The sequence below is a fragment of the Aquila chrysaetos genome, chromosome 25 (assembly GCF_900496995.4).
Source record: "Aquila chrysaetos chrysaetos chromosome 25, bAquChr1.4, whole genome shotgun sequence".
NCBI lineage: Eukaryota > Metazoa > Chordata > Aves > Accipitriformes > Accipitridae > Aquila > Aquila chrysaetos.
The window spans coordinates 9,739,037-9,765,114 of NC_044028.1; the positions used below are offsets into that span (position 1 = coordinate 9,739,037).

The 26,078-nt window shown below is 42.7% G+C and overlaps 2 protein-coding genes across 5 annotated transcripts; both read left to right on the forward strand.

Annotated features, from left to right (window-relative positions):
• The first annotated feature begins 447 nt into the window (after positions 1–447).
• TMC7 (transmembrane channel like 7) lies at positions 448–17,685 on the forward strand. 3 transcript variants are annotated; one of them, XM_041120318.1, is made up of 16 exons: positions 448–773; positions 1,047–1,293; positions 3,962–4,110; positions 4,460–4,627; positions 4,810–4,895; positions 5,431–5,576; positions 6,204–6,351; positions 7,912–8,082; positions 9,537–9,694; positions 10,612–10,729; positions 11,282–11,379; positions 11,703–11,886; positions 13,301–13,431; positions 13,704–13,859; positions 15,313–15,391; positions 17,068–17,685. In XM_041120318.1, the coding sequence occupies exons 1-16, from the start codon at positions 713–715 to the stop codon at positions 17,068–17,070; spliced, it is 2,103 nt and encodes a 700-aa protein (XP_040976252.1). In that variant the 5' UTR covers positions 448–712; the 3' UTR covers positions 17,071–17,685. The 3 variants fall into 3 exon arrangements, 2 of the variants coding, with proteins under 2 accessions (XP_040976252.1, XP_029858117.1); XM_030002257.2 differs by having other exon boundaries at positions 565–773; positions 16,464–17,685; XR_005931454.1 differs by lacking the exons at positions 13,704–13,859; positions 15,313–15,391; positions 17,068–17,685 and having other exon boundaries at positions 11,703–12,016; positions 13,301–13,387.
• Positions 17,686–18,019: 334 nt separating this feature from the next.
• Positions 18,020–22,099, forward strand: COQ7 (coenzyme Q7, hydroxylase). 2 transcript variants are annotated; one of them, XM_030002356.2, is made up of 6 exons: positions 18,021–18,160; positions 18,327–18,526; positions 18,933–19,047; positions 19,159–19,298; positions 20,729–20,797; positions 21,499–22,099. In XM_030002356.2, the coding sequence occupies exons 1-6, from the start codon at positions 18,085–18,087 to the stop codon at positions 21,574–21,576; spliced, it is 678 nt and encodes a 225-aa protein (XP_029858216.1). In that variant the 5' UTR covers positions 18,021–18,084; the 3' UTR covers positions 21,577–22,099. The 2 variants fall into 2 exon arrangements, with proteins under 2 accessions (XP_040976283.1, XP_029858216.1); XM_041120349.1 differs by lacking the exon at positions 21,499–22,099 and having other exon boundaries at positions 18,020–18,160; positions 20,583–20,798.
• Positions 22,100–26,078: the final 3,979 nt, after the last annotated feature.

Sequence of the window (26,078 nt, forward strand, 5' to 3'; positions counted from 1 at the left end):
GGCCTAACGGGAGTTGACCAACCATGAGAGTTTGCAAGAAGTTTTTACAGCACCCAACACAGCATGGACATTTAAGATTAACAGAAGACGTCGAAACAAAACCTGTTTCTAAGCCAAAGGTCGGTCGGAGATGCCCAGCAGTCAGAACACCCCACAGCCCTGCATGCGGGGTGCTTGGGCCCTGCCTCACGCTAACGGAGACGGTGGCCTGCCAGTAGCGTTCACATCCCGCTGCGCTTCTTCACGGTATTTTTAAAGCCGGCCCTGACTGAGAGGAATAAAAAGACTCCGATGCCCCAGAACGCGAACCTCTTATTTTAGGCCCACAAGTTTGAGGGTACAAAGCGATGCCACGGAGGGAGGGGGGGGGCAGGACCGAAGACAGGGCCGCGGCTGCGGGAGGGAGCGGGCCCAGCCCGCCTCAGCCTCAGCCCCAGCCTCAGCCCCAGCCCCTCCCCTCACACCGGCTCTCCGCGGGGCGGGACCCGCCGCACGCCCCGCCAGGGCGCCCCTGAGGGGCGAGCGCGGCCCGCCGCCTGCCAGGAGGGCGGCGGCGGGCGCCTCCTGCGGGCCAGGCGCCCCGGGGAGGGCGGCCCCAGCGGGGAGCCTCGCCCCCGCCCCGCCGGCGGCCCCGGCCCCACAGCTCCGCCGGCTCCGTAACGCCCGGAAACGGCAGCAGCCGGCGCGGGAGTGCGGCTTCCCCAGCGCGGACATGAGCGGGCCGGGGGCGGCCGCGGAGCCGCCGGGATGGCGGCTGGGCAGCGGCGGCAGCGGTAAGGGGGCGGGGGAGGCAGGTACCGAGCGCGGCGGGGCGCAGACGGGGAGGGAGCGAGCGAGCCCCCACCGGCGGGCGGCTGCCCGCCCGCCGCTCCGGCAGGTGGCGGGGGGGAGGGAGCGGCGGCGGCTGCGCCTCGGCCCGGCTCGGCTCCCTCAGCGCGGCGGGGTCCCGGGGGGCGGCCGCGGCCGGCCGCCCGCCTTGCTGCCGGCCGGGCGCCCTGTTGTGGCGAGCCCCGCTCCGCAGCCCCTGTGCTTCTTCCCTCTCGCAGAGGTCTTTCTTCCCGAGGAGACGCGCTCCGCCGCACCTGTGGATTTCCTGCAGGAGCTGCCCAGCTACCAGTCGGCGCTGAGGCGGCGGGCCGCCGCCGGGGGCACCCAGGAGCGGCGGACGGCCCCGCGGGGCTCCGAGGGGCTCCGCGCTGCAGAGGCCCGGGGGCCCGAGCAGGAGGGAGGCGAGCTGGCTGCTTGCCCTGCGAGAGAACTCCTCGTCAGTATGGCGGAGAAGAGGAGACGGAGGTTAATCTTTACATGCTGTTTTTTCCCTTTTTTCTAAAGAAAAAAAAAAAGGCAACAAAACCCCGAACTTGTCCTAAACACAACGTAGGTGTGATGGAAGGCTGAAGCAGAATTACATCTGTTTCACCCAGTGGCATGCGGTTTTGACAAGAAGTTGCCCAGGTACTCAGGCCAAAGCGCGGCAGGCTCCCTGTGGCACCTCCAGCTGCAGGAGCGTGACCCGGTGCTCTTGGCTGGCCGCAAGGGAGTAGCTGGGGGGGTGCTCCCCCCTCCTGGGGGGAGGAATGGAGGAATAGGTTGAACTGGAAGAAATGAGTCAGAATTGGGAACTACCTGCAGCAGCCGAAAGCGTTTCTCACTGGCTTCCTTTTTTTTTTTTTTTTTTTTTTTTGCACCTCGGGGTTTTGTGCTTTTGAGGGTCACTGTGAGTTATGTCTCATCAGCAACCCCCTTCTGCTATGCGAGTGCTGCTGTTCTTGCTGCTGTTCTCAGCGTTTCTTGCAAAATACATTGGTGCTCTCTCTGGTGTGGCTTAATACAGGTGGAAAGAAGCTTTCTAGGACCACTTCTTCCTTTTTTTCCTGTATCCCTTTTTAAATTGCTCTTTGCTGTGAGCTGTAAGCAGTTCCTGGCCCTCTGGTGGTAACCCCCATCAGGGAGGGAGGGGATTGCAAAGAACATGCTTTGTCCTGCCTGTATTTCTTTGCTTGTTGTCTCGTGTCTTACTGCTAGGCTGAAAGCTCCTTGGAGGAGAGAAGATAGAGTATGTGTTTTTATGTTGTCAGGAAACAGTACCTGATTTTAAGTGCAGCTTTGTAGTTGTGGTTATGAACCAGGAGAGAGGTGAAAGTACAATTAAGGTCTGGTGCTCCACAGGGAATAAGAGTTACTTGCTCACAAGAGTAGCGGGAGATGAGTTACAGCCTGACCCTGGAGTTAAGTTTAACCCTACAGCCTTTACACAAAGAATAGCAGAAGATCTAGGTCATGGTAAAGGAAAGTGCTCAATACATTGAATTTTTATTTGAAGTTGGATATCTAAAGCTCAGTTCTTCAAGAAAAAGGAACTGCAGTGCTGTGGCAGTGGTGCGTGTTAGGAATGGAGTTGGGATGTCCCAAGCTTGTTTACACGTTTTAGTGCTGAGAGATTCTGGTGGGGCTTCTTGGCACTTCTACGGATCGGTAAGCTGTGCATATTGTGCAGCAGCTGCCAACACAAAATGCGTGATATAAATGTCCTGAAAGCTGAACACTCAACTTCTGTAACACAGATGAATATGCAGCCCACGCCTCTATTTAAAATGCAGACCAAACACGGGCTAGATAGTTATCCAAACTGTCTGTTTAAAACACTACATGCTGTAGCCTGTAGTTTCCACAAAATGAAATCTTTTGAGAGTAGCCGTATTTGCACATAAAGATCAGGTCATCTGCTGCCTGTTTGATTGTTGCATATAGGGTTTAATTTGGTTTCTTGCCAAAGCGCTAATTTTACTTTCAGATCAGAAGAATATGGATACTTTGTCAACATACAGCACACATAGCAGTGGCATGGTATGGCAGTGAGTCACGCGCTGAAGTAGGGTTGTGTACAAAGTCTTTTAGAATTGAAGTCTTTGTCTTCTACTCTAGCACGGTGGGTGCTTAACTGCTGCCCTTCTTCGGTGGCATCAGAGGCTGGAACAGTCAATCTTCAAGCTATGTTTCTGGGATGTTTTTCTGTTTTTAAAGTTTCTTAAATGAAAAAATAAAATGCAAACTCTGAGCCACTCAGAATTCTCCTTGATGCTGTCGCTGACTGTGCAGCAATTTTTAAAATGCAAATGTATGCATATAGCATGAAAATCTGTGAGAAGTGATTAAAAATTATAGACAGTTTGTGGCACATCCTGGGTGTTTGTTTGCAGTTTACACCCCCACACATATTGGCAAAGAAATACTTTCTCAAATACATTGAGTTGGCACTTTCCAGCAACTTTTTCAAAATGCTATAAAAACTGAATAATTAAAAATGAATTTTAATAACATTTGTTTTCTGTTATGTACTGGAAAGTGATATAAAAGTTAGAATTATAAAATCCAAATGAAATATGTAAGCCTCTTTACAGCTCTCTTTTTTTTTAACTGTTTTTTTCCCCCAACTTATTTTGACATTTCATTCTGATTTTGAGATCTGTGAGTTTTCTACAAAAAAAGAATATTCTATTTTGAACAGATGCATTTATAACATTAAAAGAAGAAATCTAAGCATTTTAGAGAAATTTTTTAAGAGCCTCTTAGTGAGTATGCTCTGGTAAGAAGTTTTGAGGAAAGAATCTTCTTTGTTTTCCAGCCATTTGTAAATACAAAATAATTAATGGCAACTTCCCCGACATCCTACTGGGAAGTTCAGCTACATATTTTCTCCTGTGTTGTGCTATTGTCAATTGGATGTTATTTTTTCCTCCAAGAGAGGCAAGTGTTTTCTATGAGAGGACTTACTATATTTGAATTAACTTGATGTCAGTTACCAGGAGGAACAGATAGAGACAGCTAGTGTGTGTTACTCCAACTTTTAGCACTGTACTATCCCTCTGAGGGCTGCAAGCAGGCTCCATTGTGTTAGGCCCTGTTACATGTAGTGAGAAAGTATTTCTTGTGCTCAGTAACTGTATTTCTTGATTCTTAGGGACTGTCAGCAGGCTGATATAAAATATTTATCTGGATGGAAGCAGTGGAAAAGAACTAGCAGTAAATCATTGAAAAAAGTTCTCAATGAAGTCAAGGAGTTGTCATCTTATCTGGAGCTTTGGCGACATGATATTCACAGCATAGAAGGTATTTATTGTCTGATGTCGATTTCTCCTCTTCAAAGTTGCTTCTGTTATTGGTAGTTTTACATGTGTGAGCATAGTTTCAGATATAACTGTATGTGTTTAAGAAGTTACCTGTTTCCCGTATTGCTGATGTAAAATCCGTGATGGGGTAGAAGGAAATATATTAGAGAAAATTATTAAAAAGTCACATTTCCATTTCTGTTATATTGCTAAAAGCCTGCAGTACTTAAAACTAGCTTTAGTAATGTTTCATCAGTTAACTCAATGTAACAGAAATGATAATCTGCTCATTCTGTATTTTCAGTGATTTTGTCATCTTAATTATTGGCACGTGTTTCTTTCATTCCCAGGGAAATTTGGCACTGGAATCCAGTCCTACTTCTCCTTCCTGCGTTTTCTGGTCCTGCTGAATTTTATAATTTTTATCCTGATGTTCAGTGTTGTTACCCTTCCCAGCATCATTTCTAAATATGGAATATTCAACAGTAGCTTTGCTAAAATTCCTCCAAAGAACATAGGTAAACATCTTTTGTATGTACTGCTGCTGTTTGTAAGATTCCCCCCTTCCGTCAGCTTCTCCTCCACCTCCCAGGACAAAGAGATGATTTTTTGTAAGAACTTGCCATGTTTGAATTAACTTGATCTTGCTGTTTAATGGGCATTACCATTTGAGTGACTTTTCCTGCCTTTCTTTTGACAGAGCCTCACTGCACAGTTTATAAACCTAGTGGTAATAAGGGACTCGTTTACTTCTATACTTACCTCAAAGATTTGTTCAGTGGCACTGTAAGTAATTAGAATTTTTTTTTATTAAGTTTCTGTGTCTCGCTTAACATGTGAAATGTGAAAACATTTTACTTGGCGAATGAAGCTTTGAGAATTTTGAAAAATGATAAGGCATATGCATCACTGGAGTAAAATTAGCCTTTATCCTTTATCTGCAGGAAGGGGAGTTTTCAAACTGACTTTCAGTGAGTGTCCACAGGGCCTGGTTGGCCACGTGCTGCAGCCTGCACCTCCCCTCCCCAGCTGCTAAACATTACATATTCTGGAGCATGCTGCCTATTGTGCTCTCTGTGTAGGGTCTCAGTGTCCTTGTCATAGAGCTCTTTGATTGGGAGAGGGATTTTAAGCATGTAGTGTCTGCATTACAGTTTGGTAGAGGCAATGTCAGTATTTAGAAGCTACGGACTGTTGTAGCTTGCTGGGGGCCCCAATAGTAATTCTAAATTTACAAAATGATCGCTTAATACCAGGTTGGATTTACCTGGGCAGTTGCTGCTACTGTTACAAATTCTATTTAAACTTAATGTTTTCACAGGGGTTCCTTAAAGAGACAAGTTTGTTTTATGGCTATTACACAATAGATACTGCATGGCTCAGTATCCTGAGGTACAACTTGCCACTAGCGTATCTGCTAGCTACATTTGCCTACCTTGGATTAAGTCTCCTCTGGATAATAAAAAGGTAAACATGTTGGTATACTTTATTTACTGCTACCTGTTGCATAGTTTACGTTGTATTCTTGCTTGTAGGGAACATGCTGCATTCTAGAACTGGTTTAGATGGAAATGGAGGTTTTGCTTGAGTATGCAGTGCCACAGTAGCCTTTGTCTGTCTTTGGGAAACTGAGCCAGCAAAATTAAAAAAAATAAATAAATTTGAAGTGTTAGTTTTTCATATGTATGCATACTATAAATAGAAGACCCTCAACTGTATGGTAGTTGTTGGAGGATTTTCTTTTGGTTTTCTGTTTGGTTTTTTTTTCTTCTGCCGTCTCAATTTCCTGAGCTAGCTCTTTGCAGTGTCAGAGAGGCAGTGGATGAGGTGAGAAGGTATGACTGTGGCTAAGCGTGGAGGGAAGTAACCTGTGTCAGTCACGGCTTCAGCTGACTTTGGGCACTGCAGAACCTGACACTGAAAGCTTCCCAGAGACTTGCTGATATAAAGCAAATGTGGCTGTTTGCTTGGGAGGGATGGGGGTGGGGAGAGGGTGTCATTTAGTCTTTGATGAACCAGCTGTGCTTTTTGTTTCTTTTCCTGTGGATAAAATATGTCTTTTCATGAATGAAGTACAGTTGCATTTTTCTCTAGGTCTGTGGAAGGATTTAAGCGGAACTTGGTGCATGATGAAGACCAATTTCAGAGTTACTGTAACAAAGTCTTTGCAGGCTGGGACTTCTGCATCACAGATCCAAATGCAGCACGGCTAAAACATCGCAGCTTGCAATATGAGCTCCAAGTGAGTAACTTTCATTTTTCTATGATTATGGTTTCATATAACTTAGATGGCTAAGAAGGACAGGTGTATAATTTTGCAGATAATGGAATAAGGATAAGACGGATTGAAGTAGTTTATACTGGGGGCAGGGCTACCCACATCCTCTTGCATACTTTTTAGGTAGCTAGAATTGTGGTGCAACATGAGAAGGATTGGCAGTGAGGATGACAGCCCTTCCCCCGTCCACTGGGGACTGAAGCCAACCTGTTAACTGCTTATCTTATGTGCCTCTTCCTCACACTCGGGTCCTGCTTCCTGTGTTAGTTTCTACATAATCCAACAGGAAAAGCTATCCCAGCTTTGGGCAAGACTCTTGTACTGTCAGGAATCAGTTTGGGTGTCCTGGGTTATAAGTCTGCAATGTGAATAAAATTCAGATGGTATGCTTCATACAAGTTGAGAGCACTGTTGCAGTAAGAAGATACTGAAAGTTTTTCACTAGGTGTCTTTGACACACATGCACGTACAAAATGCTGATGCAGCTAATAGATTTCCCAAATCATAAAGCTCTCTGAAAAGAGAGTCTGAAAGGCTTTTCTGGTGAAACCAGTACTTTCTTTTGCTCTCTGTACACTGGAAGCAGAGATTTGTGTAGTGAAACAATTACCTTTGAAAAGATACTTCCACTTCAAACCACAAAGCAGTAATTATGGATTTCCTAAATTACAGTGAGTTGCTTTCTGCTGTAGTAAAGTTCACAGTCATCTTTTCATCCTATAACCAGAGCCTCCTTCACTTACCACACTTTTGCCTTTAGAACTCACACCTTAGAAGAACTTGCTCCTTAATATTACTGTTTGAAAGAAAGACTGAAGTGAAAAATAGCTGACAGGACAATGAAAATAAAGCTACACATCTACTCTCTAAGAATATTTATAAATATAATTGTCATTGCAGTTTTATCAGGAAATAAGTCCTCAGAAAATACCTGGGTAATCTGTGGGTTTGCCCAGGTTAAATTGCCTTCACAGGTGATACTGTATTTTCACATCAGCTAAGGTGAAATATATCAAGTTTACATGACAAGGTGCTCAAGACTCTGCTTCTCTCTCTGTGCCATCCCCCAATTTTCCTTCACAAAGAGTAGGAGAAGGAGGTTCGAGCCATAGTGGTGAGGACTGGTTACTTACCTGCAGAAGTAAAGAGATGAGTAGGCTGATTTACCTGGTTTCAGAGTTTAGTACCAAGCTGAGATCAGTCACTCACGATAAACAAGCAAGTTGTCTTTCTGTCCTCAAGGAGATATGTTACTGATATAGTAGAGATAAGAGGATTACGAGACACTTGTCTTTGGCTACAGGGCCCTCAGCCTGAGGAGACTGAGCACACTGGGGCTTCCACTCCTGCATGGACCTGTTTGTGTCAATGAAAAGGCACTCTCAGTTTGGTGTGCTTAGGCAGGCGGTGGGGTGACCTTCCTAGAAGAGGCTACGGATTTGCATATCCCAGAGGTAGAAGACATGGTGTCAAGTGCTGTATGCTGCACCAGAAAACTACACATCCTTTTTCTATTGTTTGTAGACAGACTTGGAGGAAGAAAGACTGAAGCAAAAAATAGCTGGCAGGACAATGAAAGAAAAGCTACGCATCTACTCTCTGAGAATACTTATAAATATAATCGTCTTTGCAGTTTTATCAGGATGTTTTTACTCTATTTATAGAGCAACTGTCTTCTCTCAAGAAAACTCCAATGTAAGTATCAGGCATGACATTAGGACAGATTCAGTCGGGGCTGGTGATTACAGCAAGAGGAACTATTGTGAAAGAGTCAAGTATCCTAATATAGCACCTTTCATGCAAGGGATCTGAAAACACTTTCTACAGACTTAGATTTTTTTTTTTTTTTTGGTAGGAGAGAGTGAGAAAGATCAAGAACCATGTGCAAAAAAACCCCAGTGATGTCTTCCTTTGACGCTGAGGCTTCTGTCTCATGCCTTGGAGCTAATGCAGCTGACAAGAAAAGCAGCCCTCACTTTCCTTCCTATGTAACTGTTCTCACCTCACTGATCTGCTAGTACAAGTGCTTGTGTGTATGGGCAGTGAACTGGCTGAGAGAACTGATCTGGTTAAAACAAGCTTTATCGTGATCAGTTTCTTGATCTGGTTCACTGCTCAACTGTAAAAAATGAACAGCAAGGGAAGGGGAGAGTAAAGATTATGATCTGTATTGTGGCTTGAGTTACAGCTGTGTGGGGAAACAGGAAGGCTTCGAACACAGAGCGCTTTGCAGAAGAAAAGGTTCTTGCATCAGTAGTGGAAAGAATCAGGTTAGGTGGGGTTCTTCACCCCTGGCAGGACAAGCAGATGGGAAGAGCAGTTCAGAAGCAGAACAACAAGAGCAGACAATAGTTTCAACAGTTTTGCAACAGTAATTGACTTCTCTGTAGGACCCCAGGGTTGAATTAGCCTGACATGAATGGGGACAGCATTTTTTTTCTCCCCTCTGTTCATTGGTGATGTGATGGGCACTGGCTGTGTATGGGAAAAGTTGTGCTCGTGGTGGACCTAACTCTTAACTTCTGTAAACTGCCAGGATTGCAGAGACAGAAGCAAGAAATGGGGACTAAAGAAGTGTTTGTGTCAGAGGTATTGTTTGAGGGCAGAGAAAGGATAGCACAACACTGAACAACTCAAAAACCAGCTTCATTTACTGTGGGCTTTATTTACAAGGGTTGATATCTTGAACTTGCCTAAATGAGTAGGTAGAGGAGCTTGTTAAGATGGTAGGAAAGTCAGGGGGGCTGTTTGGTGCCAGTGCAAATAACCTGAAAAGCGTCTGAACTTTGACATAAGTGTAAAAGCTGGTAGCCTTAGTGCTGGGATAGACAACATAGTCACATGCAAGCCTTGGTGACATGAGCCTTTTCAAACAGAAGCTTTGGGAAAGCGCAAAAATACTCATACCTGGAGGTGGAGGGAGTTACTGGTGAAAGAAGCAGGAGAAAGCAAGGGTGTGTAGCAGCAAACTGCAGAGATAGATAGCAGTGGTCTGGCTTGTAGTTCCAAATATAGGTGGAGGATGAAGACAGAGTAAAAGATGCTACCTGAATCCTGGATAAAGAGGCTGGTGGGTAGTTGGAGAGAGCACGATGTCAGGAAGGTGTGTTTCTCTGAGTATTATCTTTCTCTCATCTCTTCTTGTACAGGACATCAGCAATACGAACTTCCAGGTTAATCTCTTACTGCAGTATTTGCCTTCCATGGTGATCACATTGGCCAACTTCATTGCTCCTCAGATCTTCTCATTTCTGATCAGATTTGAAGATTATTCACCAGCCTTTGAAATCAGGCTGACACTCATGAGGTAAAGACATTTTTATTGTGGCCTTGGATGTTTCAACAACGTGTTCTGGATAAGTATTGTAAACATTGAAATATCAAGAAGCAGGGAGGTTGGACTCTGTACTGGAGGGCCTGGGCACTGGAAGCCAAGCAGGCATTGTTTAACTTATGTTTTAGTTGGAAACTTTAATTTTAAATCTGGAAACAGTCTCCTGTTTTGATGACAGTACAGTGCAGTTGTTTCAGTGTTCAAGTTTTTCTCTCAGTCCCATTTAGCTGTGTGATCTGGACATCTTCAACAACCTGAATAAATAGTTGGTAGAGAACTGTGGCTGCAGAGCTGTGGATTCAAACCGCTTTGTGTGCAGCAGTTCCTTGAATGAGTAAATGTGTGTGTACAGCAGTGACTGAAGCATGGCTTTGCTCAAGGCTGAAGTTAAAAGTTTTGGGATAAAAGATACTTCAGTGTGAGAGCATGAAGAACTAACATTTGGCAGCTTAAGGCAGTAAGATCTGGGCTGAAGCATCTGAACTTTGTCAAGCCCCTGTGCTTTGTATTTCCAATTTGGCCAAGTGCCTCTGAAGGTCTGAAGCCACGTGAGAGGGAAATGCTGCACACAGAGTTCTCACGTGGCCTCTCAAATTGTACTTGAGAGAATCGCAGCCCATTGGCAGCATCAAGATCTGCAACTGAAATGACTGATCTAGGAACAATACCGAGAAAAGGAATAAGGGACTGTAGCCTAAAGCAGGGAAGGTGAAAAGCAATTTAACTTACTACTAAGGAAAGAAATGTGTTTATTATCTAGCTGGCCATCCATTAAAGGTGTACAACCCTTTTGTGTTTCAAGCCTTCCTTGGACTCCTGTACAAGTTGAGCCAGGTGTTAGAATGGCTCTTTTTTGGCACGTTTGGAATTGGGTTTTGCCTTTCTTCCAGGTGTGTCTTCGTGCGGTTGGCTAATATCGGTGTTCTCTTGTTCTCGCTGTGGAGTCAGATCTCCTACTGTGCCACTGATGAGTGTAAGGCCTGTGGATACAATTACGAACTCTATCCTGTAAGCAGATTTATCTTGGTCTTTAATTATCTGAACTTGTGAACGGAGATTTGTTTTCCATGAGATTTGCTTGTCTAGAGGTATTCAGAATCAGACCTGGGGTTGCCATTCATGTTATACCTGGTGCTGATTCTTACTGCTCAGTGCAAACCAGTACAGTTCTTACGTATATCTTTTGTTTGTCTAAAACTCTGATTAGAATTAGTCCAGTAGCAGATTATTGTTTAGCACAGACTTTCTCACTACCATGAGGATTGTTTGAGGTAGCTCTGTTTTGGAGACAGTTGTGTTACTGCCTTTTGCTCCAATAAGACAAGTTGTCTTTCCTCAAAAAAACCCCACCAACAAACAAACCCAAACAAAACCCAACAAAACAAACAAAAAGCTTGGCATGGAAGCTCTGAAACACTTAAATATTTTAGAAATGGGAGTTAATCCAATTTGAACTTTATGGTGTTAACTGAGATGTTTGTTGCTTTAGTGATTGACAGATTGATTTTTTCACTTGTTATTTAGACTCCTAATCTTATTTTTCCTGACTTGTTTTTGTAGTGCTGGGAATCTGCAGTTGGGCAAGAAATGTATAAACTGATGATATTTGATTTTATTATAATTCTTGCTGTGACTCTGTTTGTGGACTTTCCTAGAAAGTAAGTATCTCTGCCTTTTGAGCATAGTTTTGCAAATGACATATGAAACACATTTTCTTTTTTCTGTTATTAATTCCCCCTATTTCTAACCAGATTACCAGTTTTAAAATAAAACATAAACATATTTCTGGTGGTTTGAGCACTTGTTTGCTATTCAGATGGCTGTATAGTTTTTGATATCTGAGTCTTTTTTTTTTCTTCCGACATTTTTCTGTTATGTTGTCTAATGCCTAAATGCTAAATATCTGTGTGTTCCAAATGTGTTAGACTTAAGCTAAGCTCTATAACTTCGATTGAGAACTAATGCTATTCTTTGGTTTTAGGTTCTTAGTTACTCATTGCTCTTGCAAGCCAGTTCAGTGGTGTGGATTGCAGGAATTTGGAATTCCTGACAATGTCCTGGAAATTGTTTACGGGCAGACTATCTGCTGGATCGGAACCTTCTTTTCACCACTTCTCCCTGCAATAGCAACTATAAAATATTTCATCATCTTTTACATTAAAAAGGTAACAAAGGCGTGTGGTAAACAAACAAAATTGAGCACATCTCTGTTTTTTGTGATACAGGTATGCAGTTGATTTAAAACAAACAAAAAAACCCTAAAAACACCCAAGGTTGAAGTGTACTGGAAATGAGGTAACGGTATTCCATTTTCTGTAGGTTTTTTGCTTTTAAGAGAAGGTAGAATTTTGCTTTGAAATCAAGCAAACCAACATTTTAATAACTACCTGTTCAATTATTTGTCTGGGTTTTTTTTAATAAAATCTTTTTATGTAATAAAACTAGTTTAGAACACTTTTCTGCAATAATCTATTTACTAACAACACAGCTTAGAACTTGGACAAAATTTTGCCAAGCTGCTAAAAATTTGGAAGCAGAATGGAAAATCCAAGCTGCATTGGATGTTCAAGGTGTGATTTCTGCATACCAGAAGCTTTGCTCTGTGACCACACAGCTCCTTCGATGCGTCAAATTCTTACTGATACTTTAGCTCTTAGAAGAGGGGATGTATCCAGTGAAGATGTGGCAGAACAAAGCTAAAGGCTGTGCCATGGATCATACACCAAATGACTATGTCAGTTGACTCTGTGCAAGTGTGTGAGGCCCTGCCCTGGTTTCAGCTGGGATAGAGTTAATTTTCTTTCTAGTAGCTGGCATAGTGTTATGTTTTGGATTTAGTATGAGAAGAATGTTGGTAACACACTGATGTTTTCAGTTGTTGCTAACTAGTGTTTAGACTAAGTCAAGGATTTTTCAGCTTCTCATGCCCAGCCAGCAAGAAGGCTGGAGGGGCACAAGAAGTTGGGAAGGGACACAGCCAGGACAGCCGAGCCAAACTGGCCAAAGGGATATTCCATACCATGTGATGTCATACCCACTATATAAACGGGGGAGTTGGCCTGGGTGGGGATCGCTGCTCAGGAACTAACTGGGCATCGATCAGCGAGTGGTGAGCAATTGCATTGTGCATCGTTTGTTTTGCATATTTCAATCCTTTTATTATTACTGTTATTTTATTATTATTATTATCATTATTAGTTTCTTCCTTTCTGTCCTATTAAACTGTTCTTATCTCAACCCACGAGTTTTACTTTTTTTTTCCCCAATTCTTTCCCCCATCCCACTGGGTGGAGGGAAAGTGAGTGAGCGGCTGCGTGGTGCTTAGTTGCTGGCTGGGGTTAAACCACGACGGGCCCTCTGGATCAAATTCTTACTCAAACTAGGAGACATTGACTTATACCAGAATGTAAAGTGTTCTTGGCCATTTTCAGTCCATGTACATCAAAGGAAGGATGGTTATGTGATAGCTGGTAGCATATTTGAGAATGTTCAGCTGAAAATTCAGTTGGTGGGGAAGTTATACCTGGATGTATATGTGTAGATGTACTGGTAACAGTTTTGCTCACTTTCCCTCTTCAGATCAGTTTGATGCACACATGTAAACCTGCAGCTAGGCCTATCAGAGCATCAAGTTCCAATTTTTTCTTCTTGGTGGTGCTGTTGATTGGGCTCGTCTTGGCTTTTATTCCTTTGGGAATCAGCATAGCACAGTAAGTGACAATTTAACTTCTGTGAAGTTCCCATTTGTTCTAAGGTTGTCAGTTCCCTGAAAACAGGCACACAAATTTGGAATGATAAATTGGAATAAAATATATGGTGTATAATAAATCAAATTATAACTTAGTTCATATAAACAAAAATTACAGTTTTAAAGACAAAGGACACTTTTACCCCATTGGCAAAATGGTGCTGGGCTTGTGTTGGATTATTTAATTGTTACATTTTGGGGTAGCATCTCCTTTCTGTTCTGCTTCTTTGACAGTATCCCCTCCTCCAAGGCATGTGGTCCATTCAGGAGTTTTAACACTTCATGGGCAGTTGTTCCAGATACAATACTTGGATTTCCAACAGGTCTGCAGCAGGTCCTTCATGGCATAGCATCAGAAGCCTTTGCAGTGCCTTTTTTTATGGTCACTTGGTGAGTACTGTGGAGACCTGATTTAGTCATGCAACTGCATGGTTCATTTCCTTCCTTACTGAACTGATACCAAACAACTATTAGACCAGATTTTCCATCTGCAGTCAAAAGCATCAAAGCCCGTACGAATCCTCAGCTCTTATGTCTTTGCCCATGTGTTCACACTCATTAGCTTTATTCCAGTTCCTCTTGCATGTCCCATATCCCACACTTGTCTTTTTCAAAAGTGTTAACTGCGAATCATTCTGCAAATTAGTATTGTTAGCCCTGTGATCACAAATTGTATCCGCAAACCTTGGTTTAAAAAAAAAATCCCAACAACAAACAAAACCCCCACAACAGTCACACTGTAAAATAAAATTCAATATAGGATCATAGAATTTTTAAGGTTGGAGGTCAGCTGTAGAGATCATATAATCCAACCCCCCTATTCAAAACAGAGTCAAGTAGGGCAGGTGTTCGGGAACCGCGTCCAGTTAGGTTTTGAGTATCTCCAAAGGTGGAGACTCCACAATCTCTCTGGACAACCTGTTACAGTGTTTGGTCACTCTTGCAGTAAAAATTTTTTTTTCTTAGGTTAAACTGAAATGCAAAAAATTCCATTTTAACCCAACTGTTTTCAGATCTTGCATCCTTGTTACCTGATACTTTCTACAACGTCTACACTTGAGAAACCATGCAGTTTATTTCAGACTCCACCCAGCCTTTTGTTCCATAACACATGTTTATCCGTTCTCCTGAACGGAACCTGTTACTGCGTACACAGGAAATATCAAGTCCTCTTTTTTGGTTTGGGATTTTTTTTCTTTTTTTACTTTATCGTAAAGCCTGTGTAAGAGGTGGAGGATGACTTGCAGTGCTACCCTCCTACTTATTATTTGGAAAAGAAAATACATGATTTATATAGGCATTTTTTGCCATTCTAGTTCTTGGTACTGCTCGTAATCATTTAATGCACTGTGGATAATCTGGGTTACAGATTACAGCTGGAATATGTGCTATAAGGAATGGCTGCAATACTGATCTGTGGCTGCTTACCATAGTTAGAAACCCCAATGGGAGCAAAGAGTTACTCCAGTGAAACCTCATTAAACTTAATTTCCAAGGAGCAACCCCCCCCATACATACACTTAGAGCAGGGCAGGAAGTGACAGTCTAGAGAGAGCTGTCAGAACACAACCTGTAACATCTGAAAGTGGCCATGCCTCTACATCCCCTAGCACTCTGTCCCTGCCTGCTAACAGCACAAATATCTCAGCAGGTGCTTTTGTGCAGAGCTATGCCCAATCTACCCCAGCTGTATATTGATTTTTTTATTTATTTTTTTTTCTCCAGCAGCTTCTTATCTGAAGCAAATGCACAAACCAACAATTCCTCTAGCCCATAACAGCCTTTTTCTGACTAATTCTGTTTTGCATGCTGTTAACATATAATGTTGGGTTGTCGTTCGCAGCCTCATTATGTTCTATTTTATTGCCTTGGCTGGAGCACACAAACGAGTGGTTGAGCAGCTGAGGGAACAACTGGTTATGGTAAGATTTGACCCACTTGTCTGTACCCCTAAAGTTTTCATTGTTGTGTCAGTAATCAGGCATGCAGAGGAACAACAGTTTTTGTAGTCTTCTGGATACTTGGTGTTTACACAGGCAGTGAAGAATGTTTTAGAAATTACACAGGAAAAATTACTGAAGCACTATAGTATTTCTCAGTCTAGTTGGTTTTCCTGGGTATCAGCTGCAACTGCAGCAAGGTCTGGTTATATGAGAAGCCTCTGAGAAGCGGTGTCCCTGGTCATCTGTTGTCTTGCTTAACTCCACCCATCTGCATGGGTCTTTTTCTGCCAAACAAGAACCTGAATCTTGTGCTTTCTGTCCCCTCCACCATCTTACAGAACCCCCACCTCTATTTCCTTCTCCACTCTTACAAACAGGCACCCAACTCCCTACTCTTCCCTCCAGGCCTATGTTTCTGCTGCATCATGTCTGGTCTTATTCCTGAGCACAGGTCTTTGTGGCCATCAAAAGCTGCTGCCATGTTTGACAGCCTTCACATGCTGTGGTCTGTCAAACTCTGCTCTAGTCAGAACCTAGCCTCAATAGTAAGACTTCTCACTTTCTTAGGAAGTAGCCCATTTCTTGGTATGTGCTTCTTTTAGATACGGCATTTAACAACCTGTCCTTAGAAGAACACTGTGCTAGGGAAAGATTTTTGAAGAGTAAGGAATTTAAGAGCAAAAGCCTTACTGCTTTTTCAAGGGTTCCCAAATCAGTTAGGAATTCTGAAAATCCTTGCATGCTTTTTATTTTTGCTTGTTCACTGTTGTTAGGCTTCTTTGGAAGTATGGTTTTAAGTTTTTAGGTGTATGAGATGTTTTTACTAGGCTCAACGCAGAACTGTTAATACGTGACCTAACATGAGATAAATGAATTCAAGACTATTGTAAACTTAAAATTGTTCAGGCAGTTGAGGGTATGCTGGGAGCCACTAATTAGAGTACAATGTGGTGAGTGCACCTATTTATTTCTAATAAAGAAATTAGCTTTTCGTAGATAACTTGTACTACTTCCGTTCATCTAGTGCTTACTTTTTATCCTGTCTTTCCAGGAGAGTCGTGACAAGCAGTTCTTAATCAGAAAGATAACAGAAGCTCAGAGGAGTCCTTGAAAACCACTAAAAGCCAGAAGAACTTGACTTCCTGAAACTCCCAGAACCACTAGATAAGAGTAGAAACATCTGCAGCACTTAAAAATTGAGCAGGTGGCTGGCACCCTGGCACTGCGGTCTTAGTCTTGATTATGCTAGTGGGCCTTGGAAGTTTCCAAGACTGGAAATTTAGTTAATTTATATTGTGTTAGACCTGTCCAAAAAACTGTATAGTAGGACACTTTGTTGCTGCTACAATTTCAGGGTTTTTGGGGTTTAAGTCCCTATTTTTTCAGGGGTTTTGATAAAGTGTGGTCAGAACTGAAATTCTGTTTAAGAACTTTGTACTGTTTTTACAAATTAGGCTTTAAAAATCAGGAGGGGGGGGGGAAGTGTGGTTTTACATGTTTCCAACTCACTTCTCTTTTAAAACCAAAGCAAAAGAGAGATGTATGTCAGTATTTTGAAATAGTGCATAGGAGAAGAAAACATGGCATGGGTTTGAAATCAGTTTTCTAAATATTTTTAGAGAAGAGATTTTGATACTTATTTTGCTCTGAAATAGTGAGTGCAGTTGAACACTGGATAACTTTGCAACATGGTTCAGAGAAAACGAGCTGATAAAAGAGCTCTGAAAAACCCTGAGATGTAGGAAGAGACCACCAGTCGGGTCACCGGGCGGTGCGCGTCTGTCACAGGGAAAGCCATTGCTCGGGCACCAGCCTCACTGCTGTGGAGTAGCTTTTTTTTTAATTTTATTTTTTTTAATTTAAATGTGTTAAGGCATTATTACTTGTGTTTTATTCTTGTACAAACATCTTGACTACTGTTCTCTTTGTTCTAAAATGTGAACGTTTGAGAGTTTAGTTATAGTTTGGAAATGCAGCATTCAGAAACTTACGTGTCAGTACCATTTAAATTCACGTTTGTTCTTGCTTATATTAAATGATGGAGCTGTGTGACTTCGAGGGAACAGTATTTCTCAGTAGACTGCTGTTTCCTTTAGTTAAAGATTGTTCTCAAGGATTTTCTGTGCAGAGCTGTGTGTATTACTCGAAATGTGCCAGTAGCACACTGCTAGCTAGCACGTGAGGCTATTCTTTTTATATCGTGTTTTGGAATGTTTTCTGCCTTCATTTTAAAGAAATTAACATTCAATAAATGATACAACTCTTTTTTTAGACGTGACGCCCGGTGTTTTTCGAGCGGGTTTGCTTTGACCGGCCGTCGGGCCTGCAAGGCGCCTCGCCGGGCCCGGGCCCTCAGGGCCCTCCGCTCGCGCCAGCGGCCGCTGGCACCTCCGGGCCGCCAGGGGGGGTTTGGCGCTGCCGCTCGGGGGAGCGCCCGCCGGCGCCGCGCCTTCCCCCGCAGCGCCCCCTCCCGCTCCGGAGGTCGCCCCGCCCCCGTTCCCACGGCAGCCGGGGGACGCCGGCCCTGACTGACAGCTCCGCTCTCCAGTGCGGCGGCGCGGGGGAGCCAATGGGAACCGCGATGGGGAGGGATGGCGGCGGGAGGCCGCCCGCGGCGATGACGTCGGGGCGGCGCGACGCGCCGCGCCGGCGGAGGCGTCGGGGTCAGCGGGATGGAGGTGGCCGCCGCCGTGGCTCCGGCCGTGCGGCGCTCGCTGGGGCCGTGCCGGCCCCTCCGCTGCGGCGCGGGTAGGGGCTCGGGGCGGCTCCCGCGCCGGCCCACCCCCCAGCCTGTCGGGGCGCCGCCCTGAACGACGGCCGCGGGCCTCGCACCGCCGCCCCGGGGCCGCCTCAGGCCGCCTCGGCCGGGGGCTGGGCGGCGGCAGAGCTCGCGTCACCTTTGTCTCTCCGGCAGGTCTCCGGGGGAGATGGCCTTTGCCCGCCGGAGGGGTTTCCCTCAGGCTCTGCAGCACGCGGGTGAGTCTGGAGGGCATCAACAAGCCCGTCGTAGACCGCATCATCCGGGTGGACCATGCGGGGGAGTACGGGGCAAACCGCATTTATGCGGGGCAGATGGCCGTCCTGGGTAGATCGAGTGTGGGACCGATTATCCAGGTTAGTGGACCTAAAAGCCATCGCTGTGTTTCTGGTTAGCGTGCGTTTGATTAACAATGGTCGAATGAAGTTGTAAGATGATAGCTGTACATCTTTTTCTAAACACGCTTAAACGCGTGGGTTTGTAAAGAGTGGCGGGATTACTTGATGAGGGAGTTACCAATACTACAGTTGCTGCGGTATTGTCACAGAGACTCCTATTTTGCGAATGTTTTTATGTTGCCTATTTATAACTATCCTCATCTGCCCTTCGTCACCTTTTCCTTTTTGTGATGTGAATAGCGTTACCTCTGCGGTTAAAGTGTGAGGGGCCTAAGCTATTTTGGGGTTTTTTGGTTTATTAGTTTTACTGGAAATCTTTAATTTTTCTGGTTTTGTACTTTACTGTGACCTGGCTCTTTTGCAGCAAATGTGGAATCAAGAAAAAGACCACCTGAAAAAGTTCAATGAACTAATGGTTGCATACAGAGTTCGTCCTACTGTTTTATTGCCTTTTTGGAACGTAGCAGGTTTTGTTTTAGGTGAGTTTGTGTTATTACTGTTATTGTTGTTTTATGAAGCCTTCAAATGTGTAAATTACTTGTATTGCTTCAGATTTCATTATTTGCATATGTTTGGTACCACAATCACAGGGGCTGGAAGTGCTTTACTTGGAAAGAAAGGTGCAATGGCTTGCACAGTGGCAGTGGAAGAGAGTATATCGGATCACTACAATAGCCAGATCCGAACTCTTATGGAAGAAGATCCGGAAAAGTATAAAGAACTACTGCAGGTATTTAAGTATGACTTTAAAAGTAGTTTAACCAATTCATTGAATTATCTAATGTGACTTTAGTCTTTTAAAATAATATGCTCATAGAACTTACAGTAGTTCTTTTTTGTTCTATCACTTAGAATGTTGAAGTCAACAGAAACTTTAAGTTAAAAGGATGTTTTTTCCTTCAGCAGCACTGAAATGATCAAGCACAAAAATTTAAAATGTATGTTGGATTAGCTTCAGCATGCTTTCAGTAATTCAGCATTTCCCTTTTGATGGAGAGAACTGTGCTTTAATTTTGATTACTTTTAATTCAAAGGAAGGCTTTAGAGGGGAAACAAAAGGAGAAAATATGTGTAGTAACATTTTGCTTATACGGGATATGATTATATAGTTCTAGTCTTGAATACTGTTCAGAGCGTGTAAGGAGCTAATGTTTGTTAGCTCTGCAAGAAAATTATTTCCCAGGTATTTTAGGCATCAAACTGGGACACATTCCTGTAGGGTGCTTGTCAGAGACTGACCTCTTTCCGCATGCAGCACATTGAGCTCGTTTGTGCTCTGTTTGGTGGGAGCTTGCTTTAGGGTCCGCGTGTTCATTTCTATCTTTGCTGACTATGTTCAGTTGTGCTTAGTTTAACGTGTAGCCAAGTCTGGTTACTCCAAATGTGTCTTCTTGTTGCAGAAATTGTATCTGAAGTAACCCAGGTTGTGCTGACATGTGCACAAGGGAAATACTACCCCCGCAAATAAAGACTATAAACTGAGAGGGCACAAAATGAAGAGAAAAAGCTAAGCAGCAAGGTTATTTACAGTGTCAATATGAGGAGGACTAGCGATGAAACCAAAAGCAATGTGAACCTGTTGCGTAGGGACGATGCTTGGCTGTCTGTAAACTCTGAGCACTCTATTAAGCAATCCTAGTTATCTGCAAGTATCTCAAGAGAAAAATCTTTAAACCTTTTTGTCCCAGTTGAGAAATGAGAAGAGAAAAATAGTGTTCTTTAGAGTACGCTAGAATGGACAAAAGCCCTGTTGGCTTACAGGGAAACACCCTTACTGATTATCTGGTAAGGCAGGGACCTTAATCTCATTATTTAAATTGTCAGAATAATTTGTATGTGTGAAACTAATTAGTGCTACGAGTTACTATGACTTTAGATTTTCTTGAAACAGTGAAAAACACAGTGATATGTTAAACAGCAGCTTAGTTTTTAAAGACTCTTTTTTTTGAGAATATTTAGAACAACTTTATGTTTGGGGAATGCTGTAAATAATTCCCTTCTTGCTGAATTGCAGATTCAGGTCTTTGAGAAGGTTTTGCGAGACCTGGGCATCAGATGCCTGTCCTGGTGCATGCAATGGTCAACAGCATATAGTTTTGTATACTAGCTGCCTTGATTTCTTTGCCAGGTAGACTTGCTAATTAACTGCTGTTTTTAAAGATAATAAAGCAATTTCGAGATGATGAACGGGAGCACCATGACATTGGGCTTGAGCATGATGCAGAAGCAGTAAGTACAATGTTAACTAATTTGGCACCGTTAGCGAGGATGTAGATGTGATATTCTTATTTTCCTTATCCAGTGACTGTGATGTAGTTCTTTATTTGAGAAATAGAAAATAAGGTGCTTGATATTCTTTCCCAAAGATAAATATAAGAAAACACTGCATATTATAGCTTTCCTTTTTCTAGAGCAGAATTGAATCTGTTGGAGCTCATTTCAAGTGTTAAACTGATTGTGTCTTCCTGAGAGGTGTCCTCTGAGCAGTTTTTAATTTTATTTTAAGTTTAGATTAAACATTTTTGAAGATAAGGCTAATAAGTGCTATCCATACAGCTGAGAACTTGAGGCATCATCTTGGTAGGCAAACACAACCATGTTAGGAAGTGTGAAATACTGAACTAAATTCTGTGCTCCCTTGAATACCATATGAGGAAAGTGTGACTTCTCTCCTCTTTTTTCACTTGACTTACATTTGTGGGAACGTTCCGCAGTGTTGATAGTTTTTAATTTAGTTTTCTCTAAGATAGATTAGACTATGAATACAGGTGTGTTTTGGTGGTTTGGGTTTTCTTGTTTCTGTGGTTTGCTTTGGTTTTTTTTTTGTTTGTTTTTATTTTATTAGAAAATGCTTACTACTCCTTACCACAATCTGGTTCAGACAAAACACTTCATTAGATGTATTTAATCTTTTATTCTTTGTTTTACAGGCACCAGCTTATTCAGTTTTGAAGACAGCTATACAACTTGGATGCAAAGCTGCAATATTTTTATCAGAAAGAATTTAGTGATATTTTCCATAATGTTTGTGGCAATAAACTGTGACACAAAAGTGTATCGAAATTGCAGAAGACTAATAGTTATTTTATTCAGCCTTTTAAAGTTTTCTTCACTAAGCATCTGATTCAGCCGTTCTTTGTCACATTGAGTACCTGTTCAAAAAGTGTCTATATTAAAGTCACTTGAGGTAAATGTGAATGAAGATGGCAGAATTGGGTCTGTATGAACTAAACCTCCTTATTCAGAGACTGTTCACAAGGTGGCAGCAAAATATGTATGTATATACATGATTTATATATATAATATATGTCTGTGTATAGATACACACACACATAAAAATGATAAATACATTTTCTGTTGCCTTCAAATTTATATGTACTTGAAATAAGCTGGAGCTCGTCAGCTCATTTTAAAGTGGTTAATACTAAGTAGGATATTTTTGAGTTCTATTTTCAGGGTAAGTAAATGAAGTACTAGTAAGTATTTCTTTTCAGTCTGTCTTGAATAAAGATTGGTATTATAAGACTTTTATTTGAAGACTTGTTTGTGGTTTTTTGGTTTTTTTCAGGCTCAATTCTGAATTCTTTATTTAAGTAGAATTTTTCTTTCTTTGGGTTTTTTTGTTGTGTGGTTTGGTTTTTTGTCTTTGTGGGTTTTGGGGGGGTGGGGGGGGGGTTGTTGTGTGTGTGTGTGTAAGGAATTGATCCCTGATACAAAGCTGGTGGAGAGAGCAACTTGGAGCACCTGTGGAATTGCACTTAATATTCTGTTAGAGCTTTCAAGTTTATCTTACTTTGCTTCTAGTCTTCATTGACTCTTGAATAGAGACACTCTTGCTTTCTCCATGTTAGAACAATTTCTCCACGCTTTCTGCTGGCATCCTGGCATGGAGCAGTAGAAATAAAAAAGACAAAGTTGTGCATGTCCATTCTGTTAAATACTAATTGAAGATGGTAAAAGTACAGCACTGGAATTAGAATGTCTTAGACTTGTAGGGTTGAAAGGGACTTCATGCAAGATTGTGTCTCTTGTTCTTTATGTCTTAAGAACATCCTGACCATTCTTTTCCTATTGTAACATGATGGAAATAGGATAACTTTCCAAATACATATGGATAATATAGAAGATGCTGATATTTTGAGAGAAACATTTAAAGTCCCTGTGAGAGACTTCCATTTTAATAGCTGAGAAGTATCATCTTTTGACTATATATGGTAAGGGAGGGAAACCCTATGAATAAAATTGTGGGTCACATAGAAAGCCCATATCCATGCTTTTCCCCTTATATCCATGCTTCTAAACCTTTGGGGAGACGCAGCTTGTTTATGTGCCATAAGCTAACTTTTTTTCCCAATTTTACAGGTTTTCCACTTTCTACAGGTTTGTGGGTTTTGTTTTGTTTGTTTGGCTTTTTTTCTTAGTAAGAATAGTTAGCTTGACAGATCAGGGAGCAGAATTTCTTGCATCTTGTTTTCTGGTTAAAAGCTATGATGTATTAGAAGTCAGTATTTCGTAGCCCAGGCAGTGGGGTATAACTAATTGAACAGGTCAGCTATGGATGCAGGATGTAATGGGTATAAACCTAGTTGAAAAGGAAAGAATTGGAAATCAAGAAATAAAACAGTAGCAAGTGTTGCCCATTACTTGCCAATCTTGACTTTTACCTTATATGGCAAAACTACACAGTTTTATTAAGGCCAGTTAAGTAATTTGTTGAAGCTTTGCTGTGTGCTGGTTCCAGTTCTGTTGTGCTGGCCAGATGCTATGAACTGACTTTGTTGCTGCTTTGAGACCAGAGGAGGATAAGAAGTGTGGAGTTGCTGCCAGGAATCCGAGACCTGTGGGAGCATCTCGGAGCATCTCAAATCCAAGCACCTGGGAGCTTGCAGAGGGTTCAGACAGCCTTTAATCCAGGTACATCTGAGTCTACCTTTTTGAGTAGCTCTGTTTGTGTTTGTACTGATTGGTGTGTAATTTGACATGAAAGACTTCTTAAAGAGGATTATTTACACTTTTTTTTTTTTGTGAAGGAGCTTAGACTGAAGGTTAAATCTTAATGTAGAAACTCCTGTATGATTTATTATTACTGACACTTTATACATTCTTTAAAAATAATTTCTATCACACCATTGCAAGTATGGCCTGGTTACACTCAAACTACTGATGTTATTTACGTTGTCCAAACGAAGTAGTGTTTGGCTCTCCCATCTGTGACTGGTTTGTACACCTACTGGAATAACTTGACTTGAGGAACTCAAAGCTAAATCCCAGATTTCTCAGGGACTGCCTAATAAGAAGATGGCTCTAAGGGATTCTCGTTTTACTTGCCTCAGCCCCAGACAGTTGCGAGCAGCTTGCCTGTAAACTTGAGTTTACTAAAAGTATGTCGTATTAGACTAACACAGTATCTTCCCTAACTTGACTGATTCTCTGAACAAAAGTTACATCTAGCAGATTTCTTGCCTTAATTTCTCTAAAGCATTCAATATGCTGGCATGCAGAAAATTCCTAGGTAATTTGGAGAAGAGGAATCAGCACAAAAGGATGGTTAATTGAAGTGGCTAAAGGGGTAACAAGTGGTGTTGAAAGAACATGCAGTGGAGTCATGTAAGTCATGGACTTTAATAATTGAGTAAAAAGAGGGAAAAAAGATTGCTTGATGAATAATCCATTGTAAAGTCTTTAATAACAGAGGCAGCATGGGACAGCATCTTTTATAAGTCCATTATTAGAGCTGGGGAGGGAGGGCAACAGTATGTTTTGACTCAAAGCTGGAAGTTGCACACCAATGCATACAATGGTCTTGTGATACAAACTGGAAACCAAGCCAGACAGTTTCCTGGTCTCTTAGCCGTTACATCAGGATTGAATACTGGACAAGGCATCTGTGGGGCTTTCCTAGACAGATGGTACTCAGCTGAAGCCTGATATTCTCCAAGAAAGTGGTTACAGACATCCTCTGAAGATGTCTGCGGTGGTGTCCAACAGTTGTGGGATTTGCTGCTGACATAGAGAAGCGTTCATGTGATCCTTTGTCCAAGATACAGGTGGCCTCCGAGACCATCACACACTGCTCACTTGGGGCAACAACATTTACGAGACAAATCTCATTTTTAATGCGTTTAGTTTGGCCAAAAGCTGGGAACATCAAATACCAGGAAATCACCATGTGAGGTCAGTGTGTTTGGCCGTATCTGCAGTAACTGTGAAAGTGCTCACAGCAAGTTCTTTGTCCTCAGCAGCTGAAAACATCCTGCACATTTGAGTAGGCCGTCAGACAGTAATACTGTCTCTAGCTGTGAGCATAAAATATGAATTGGGAGAACAGCTCTGCTTTATGGTCCCAAGCAGGATTTGTTCCTTCTTTTTACTGGAGCGGCATATTTGTGCCCATCCATTAAAGCGTGGGTGAGCTGTTCTGCCACTTCCATTGGCTGTGCATTTCCCTGCTCACTGGCAGTTACTCTTTTTTTGTTGTTTAACATAGAAAATGGAGTTGCTTTTCATTTTCCTCATGCAAAAGGGATTTTGTTTTGTTTAAAAACCTGTTTCAGCTTTTGAAAGACTACAAAAGGTGGTAGAGGTCACAAAAGGACTAGAGATGCTCAAGTGCTGTACAGAACTATTGTACAGCTGCTACAAGGCTGTAGTTTCTTTTTTATGTTATTTTGAGGCAGAACTAAAGCTGACTGATGTCAGCCATCCTGGCAGGGGTTAACGGCAGGCAGAGGCCAAAGCATATAGCTTATACAAGTCTGTTGTCATAGTCATTCTCGATGAACTCTGGTCATGTTGACAGAGGAAAAGGAACTTGGATCAGACAGGGAGGCTGTGAAAGGCTGCATTTTCAAAACAGGGAGTGGGGAAGATGACAGGGTCTTCACCATGCCTTTGGGTTTTGGGGTTCCCTTCCGAGCCATAAGATAAGCATGTCATTTGGGTCTTGTAATATGCAGTGGGATTAAATCCTTCCCTTCAAAGTAATGAGGGCTTCTCGCTCCTGTGATAACCAAGGGCTTGATCCTGATTTTCTCCTTCAGAAGGAGAGAGAGTTTTATTTTTCAGTGAGGAGGAGCAGGGAGTATCCATCTGTGTGTGCGTAGGGCTATAGGGCTGTTATCTGCTCCTTGATCAGCATCTCCCCTCTTGCTGTTTTCTGCTGCAATCAGTGCTGGGGATGATCTGGCCCCTATTCTCCAAAGCTGCTCTGAGTCAGAGATTAAGGTAATGAAGGTGCTTGGAGCCGAGTGACACAGCCAGATGGTGCGGTCCTTGTGCTGAGCATTGGGGCTTTTTCTGATGCTCTGACAGCTCTGAAGCAGGATCTCTGCACCGTCTGTAGGCACTGCCCTGGCTTGGGAGGAAGAGAACCCAGCAAAGGAAAGCAAACCGGCAATGGCAGCTCTGTCTCACAAAGTAAGAAGGATGGTTATGAAAATTCAAAGCAGCTCTGAAGATCTGTCACCCATTAGTAACAGCTCTAGAAAGCTACCAGGGTGGCAAGGCGCAC